Below are 6,000 nucleotides of genomic sequence, written 5' to 3'. Positions count from 1 at the left end.
TCAAAGCATGTTTTTTTTTTAGATTCTTAACTGCAATTGGCTGCTATTAGGGTCCAATTATGGAAACATTCTCAGCTTGAAGGAAAAAAAGATCAGGAACTACATTCTGGCATCAATGTCAACATTAGTGGGGTTTGTTATTTAAAGTGCATACAAACCCTGGGAGTGGGTAATTCAAACATTATATGTGTAATGCTCCAAACCATAACTGATAACAACTAATAAAAAAGGTGACTAAGCCCAGTTGACACTATTTACTTGTGTTTAAAAGAGAAAACTCAGATGACCTGGTATATTTAGAAATAACACTCCTCTGGGAGTTGATGCAAATGTATTGTAAAGCATACCTAAAAGGGCACTTCCTTAGGGTTAGGGTTAAGGCTAGGGCTAGGGTTAGGATTACTGTTGGGGTTTGGGCTAGGGTTAGGATTGGTTTTAGGGTTAGGGTTGTGGTTAGAGTTGGGGTTAGTTTTGTTAGGATTGAGATTATGGTTAGGCTTTTACACTCCCAGCTATCATCTTCAGACCCTACTCACACCCAAACAGGTCATGATTAAATATCTACAAACAGATCTTCAGCTTTCTATGACCTTCTGCAAACTATGTTATGAATACTGTAGCCCAGATCTTTCCTTACTTTTCATCCTGTCTCATTCTGAGATGTCGCTGTTGACCCAGCTGCAGAGATGACAGATAAAACAGTACTTGAGGAACCAGACTTGCTCATGTTTTTCTTCACTTTGACTGCCAAAATATCACCTTAACTTCATCCAGGCAGTTGGATGACTAGCAGCAGTCTGTTCAACATCAGTGTGCAGTGTGACCTACATTAGGACTTGGTTAATAAAAAGGCTTAAATAAACATCTTTCCTTGTTGTTTGCTAACATGCTGCATGCTAGTTGAGGGTCTAGGATTAAGGTTAGGGTTAGGGTTAACATCCTTTGCTAAGCCTTAAGTGCTGGAATGCATTTTTAAGTGCTGTGCTAGTTAATCTTTAAAAGGCTTTTTAAAGAACGTGCGTCATTGTCTGCTACATTTGAGGCTATGCTGACTTGGATTAAACAGGGGGAGTGTGTGTGTCTCAGTGTGTGTGCTCATGAGAAAGTAGTGGCTGTAGCATGTGAGCACAGCAGAGTATCTTTGCAGTGAAAACAACAATTTCCACCAATTGGCTTATTCTCATTAGAGAATGTGGAAAAAACAGAACACAACAACACAAAACAAAACCACCGTCCATTTCCATATACTGAAATGACACAACGACACAAAGCAAATTTCTAATTTTCTGACATATACACAGCTCAGGCATTATAAAACTTTATTCTATTCTTTAAAACAATAGCATGATATCCTGCTGCCCTACCTTAGGGATGGCCAGTCTCTCACTTTTCTCAGGTGTGTCTTCTGAGTCAGAGCAAGCATGTCTGTCGCTGAAGGCCGACAGAGGGCTAAGGCGCGGTCTGTGCTGCAGGGGCTGGAATGTGAGCTGGGTGCTGAGCAGGTTACTAACAGCCCTCAATGAGCTGCAAGTGTTTGGGGGAAGTGAGGGGTCAGCCAGGAGGTCGGAGATCAGTCCGTGGGCTTCACCCATCACTGCAATGTCCACCGTCACACTGGTGCCTGAGGACTGTAAACAGAAATGAAGATAGAGAAACAGAGAGTTGGAATTGTAAAAGGCAGAAAAGGAGTTACAGAGGAAGTTGCAGAAAAGGGGAGGTGAGATGGAACAAAAGGGAAACTGAGCACCTTCAGCTCAGTGTTAGGTATACAGAGAATGGAGGTTTTTCTGAGGCATACTCTAAATGCCTTATTATGAGATTTCCCAGAATGCCTTGCTACTCACTCACAAGATGGCAGCACAAGCAAGCCAAAGAAACCTTTTCTCCAAAGAAAGTTTTTTTTTTCCCTTAATGAACACATAAGAGTTATATAACTATTATATAAGATAAATATTATCTTAGTTTTGTCATTTTAATGTATTATGGTCCTTTTGTTCATAACAAGCATAAAAAACATTAGTAATATTATATAGTTTTTGCTGATTTGTGCATGACAATCCTGCATTTTAACTCATGACAAATTGTCCATCTTTGAAGGCTTATAACACCTAAAATGTACCTGATGTCCTGCAGCGAGGTTGGTGAACCTTACCACTCTTATATCACTGCAGACTGGCAGGGTTGGTTATCTGTACCACTTCTCCAAATACAGTGCAGACTGGCAGGGTTGGTAAACTTTACTACTGATGACATATCAGGTTTTCAAAGGGTTGTCCCATTTCATAGAGGAAAATTTCAACCACTACAAAATGACATTCAAAATCAAGGAGGTAGGGAAAAATACTAAATGGAATTGGACCTTAGTCTTTCACTCTTAGGGTGAAACACTACCGGCGAAGTTTTTCACAGTGAATCTTTGCCAGTTGACTAGTGGTATGCTAACTTGTATTTTCTATATTGGAAGTTTACATTATAAGTTTACACAAATGAGGCATTTTCTAATTAAATATGTATACAATTCTATCTTTTCATCAAAGCTTGTTTGAGAGTCAAAATTGTATTTGACATTGAGATCTCTGAGATCTCAAGCATCATTTGTGGATGTATTGCCCTAATTTCTAAGGAAATTAATACTGTGGGAAACGAATGTTGTATAATTTCAAAATGTTCAGTATCTACATGTATCTACATGAATGTGAATACTTTTGACAACACTGTTCTGAATGTGCGTGATCTGTAAAAGTCCAGCGTTCAACCAAATAATGACAGCATATAGACAGATCAACTGTTATTTGAATTTCTTGATGCCCCCATATAATATTTAATAGAATCAGTAGATAGTTTGATAGGTTACACTGATGATAAAACTGGCAGTCAAGAAGTACTAAATATTTAATATTGGAGTACAACTTCTAAGTGACACGGCAAACAAATCTGGACATTCTTTGCCAGATTGATTCTACTTAACCCTAATCCTATCTATATTTAACCCTAATCCTATCTGGATTTAACCCTAATCCTATTTGGATTTAACCTTAATTCTACTTAGATTTAATCCTAATGCTATATGGATTTAACCCTAATTCTATTTGGATTAACCCTAAAATCATGTGCTGCTTGATGTGGTATAATTATGTGGATCTTAGGTCCCACCCTACTTGAGTAAACCCATCCACTCATACAGCCTTTTTGTATGGGATCTTTATGGGAAAATAAAATGCTATGATCCTGCAATATGAGACATAATCGGGCCAATGTTTCCATACACATGGTTGTAGAATTATACTATAGGTCATCATCGCAGTAGTGAGAATACGATAGTGAATAAAACCAAATCATCTTCACAAGAAACATGCAGAGAAGCTCAAACCCAGTAGAATGAGACAGTGGGGTGGCTGGGGTAAATGTGCCAGTGGGGCTAAGGGTTAGGATTAGAGTTAGGGAAATATACCAGTGGGGCTAAGGGTTATGGTCAGAGTTAGGGAAATGTACCAGTGGGGCTAAGGGTTAGGGTCAGAGTTAGGGAAATGTACCAGTGGGGCTAAGGGTTAGGGTCAGAGTTAGGGAAATGTACCAGTGGGGCTAAGGGTTAGGGTCAGAGTTAGGGAAATGTACCAGTGGGGCTAAGGGTTAGGGTCAGAGTTAGGGAAATGTACCAGTGGGGCTAAGGGTTAGGGTTAGAGTTAGGGAAATGTACCAGTGGGGCTAAGGGTTAGGGTCAGAGTTAGGGAAATGTACCAGTGGGGCTAAGGGTTAGGGTTAGGAAAATGTGCTAGTGGGCCTAAGACCTCCCTCTTGTTCAACTAACAAGGACATCAGAACAATCTACCATATTATTACTATCAACATTATCAACATTTGATCCAGCCCCAAACTGTAGATTCACACATCTTATCTGGCTATCATGTTTTGATGTATTACATGCAGTGGAATGCCCTCTTGATTAGATATGCATTTTGGCTAATTCATTTCAGCCTACAATGTCTAGCTCAACCTTCCTGCTGAATCTGAATTCAGTACTTTTTGTACTATTTGTATATTGTATATTGTATTTGTATATTGTACAAGTACATTGAACATTCTATAGTATATTGTATAGTACATTGTATAGTACATTTTGCATTAAAATGTGGAAGTTAAAATACATGGAGGAGCATGTGCAGTGCAGTAACCCTAACCCTAACCCTCTGTATCCAAAGGTGTCCTAGTCTTTTCTCACACTGAAAGAATAGCAAACTAATTACTAGCTAGATTCCATCGCTTGATTAAGAGCCTTCGTGCTTATAGTTTTATTTGTCTAGTTAGTTGATTGTGTTCAAAAACATTGTTAAATCCACCCATTTATGAAAGATAAAAGAACTAAAAGGATATTAAGTGTTGATGTGAACATTCCATTATCTTAAAAATTAGAAATATTGTCCCCCCCCCCCCAAACAACGTACTTTGTGTTAATAGGCCTTTATTCTATCAGTCATGTACGCTAGAATAAATTAATAAATTGTTGAATGATATAGAACATTGACTTACAGTACATTGATTAATACATCTTAACTGAAGAAAAATAAAATGTAAAGATATAAATGAACAAGCCCCACTAATGGAGCCTGCCCCAGTTAAAATGGTGTGTAGAACTACATTTGAATTGGCAACCCTTAAAACTGTAGCAAAATATGTTTAGTTTGCAAAATTAGTCGTTACTTAACAAACAAGTCTTGTCTTTTCCATCATAAATGTTTTTTTTTGTTTGTTTGGGTTTTTTTTTTACATGCACATAAGTGGCTTGCTATTAGTCTAAGACTGGTAGCTGAGCTAAGATGTGATCGGATAAACAGTCTGGTATATTTGTCATAGTTCAGTTAAGGTCTTAGTTCACCTAATCTTACTCGATTAAATCTGGTCCAAGCCATTTTAGCTAGACTATTCAAAGATAGGTTCAGAATATTTGTGAATATTTAGGTCACTGACTCTCCCACAGAGTACTCAACATTTTGCTGCAATCCCACACGTGTGAGCCCAGCTTTATGGTGCAAATATTACTTGGCCCTCATCTGTGTGGTCCATGTGCACAAGGACCAGTCCTTCCTCAGACTAGTATGAGACTAATATGAATCTAGACTAATAAGTTTTCTCTGTGAATTCTGCCAGCTGCAGAAGTCAGGAGCAGGAAGGACAGAGGAAAAAGACTGATTAAATACAGTCCTTGCAGAAAGAGGGATCAAATACATTGTAATATATAAAGAAGGGTTAAACAAGTAACACTTAAATCTTTTTTTTTGGGGGGGGGGGGGGGTTCTCTGAATGAACCAAACACATTCTTTGATTAATTATTTAATATTTGTTTTATGTGATTGGACAACACAGTCAACCAGACTAGATTCAGCTAGATCATATAAGCAAATCAATGATTGCTTCTAGAACAACAGGGACTGATTAAATGGTGAAGTAAGAGTTCTTCAGCAGGTTAACCCTGGCTCCTCTCCACAGGTTTCCTAACCCTAGCACCTCTCCACAGGTTTCCTAACCCTAGCACCTCTCCACAGGTTTCCTAACCCTAGCACCTCTCCACAGGTTTCCTAACCCTAGCTCCTCTCCACAGGTTTCTTAACCCTAGCACCTCTCCACAGGTTTCCTAACCCTAGCACCTCTCCACAGGTTTCCTAACCCTAGCTCCTCTCCACAAGTTTCCTAACCCTAGCACCTTTCCACTTCTGCACTTCGCTTCACTGTCTGTCATCAGAGCCTGAACAAAACCCATTATTCATATTTACACTCCTGCACATATCCTGTGTTACATTCAACTATTACATGTCACAAATAGTGTCTCTCAAGTGGTAATATCATGAACATATGGTACTGTGTCCGTGTGCCTGTGTGTCAGTATATAATCCAGGTGATATTAACTGCAGGTAGGATTAGTATAGTGGTGCATAGTTCAAGTTTGAAAAAAAAAAAAAAAAAAGCCTCTCTAGAATTTTCTTTCAACTGCTTGTCTTTTTTAAG

General features: G+C 38.7%; 1 protein-coding gene across 2 annotated transcripts in view; it reads right to left on the bottom strand.

The window, feature by feature from the left end:
* Window positions 1-6,000, bottom strand: part of pde3a (phosphodiesterase 3A, cGMP-inhibited) — a 66,481-nt gene that overhangs the window by 20,745 nt on the left and 39,736 nt on the right. For both annotated transcript variants that reach the window (XM_035528737.1, XM_035528738.1), the window contains exon 3: window positions 1,365-1,628. In XM_035528737.1, coding sequence (XP_035384630.1) covers window positions 1,365-1,628 — 264 coding nt within the window. The remainder of the gene's footprint in view (window positions 1-1,364; window positions 1,629-6,000) is intronic.

This window comes from Electrophorus electricus, chromosome 7 (genome assembly GCF_013358815.1).
Source record: "Electrophorus electricus isolate fEleEle1 chromosome 7, fEleEle1.pri, whole genome shotgun sequence".
NCBI lineage: Eukaryota > Metazoa > Chordata > Actinopteri > Gymnotiformes > Gymnotidae > Electrophorus > Electrophorus electricus.
The sequence above is the reverse complement of the archived record's forward strand: the minus strand, read 5'-3'. Positions and strand labels throughout refer to the sequence as shown.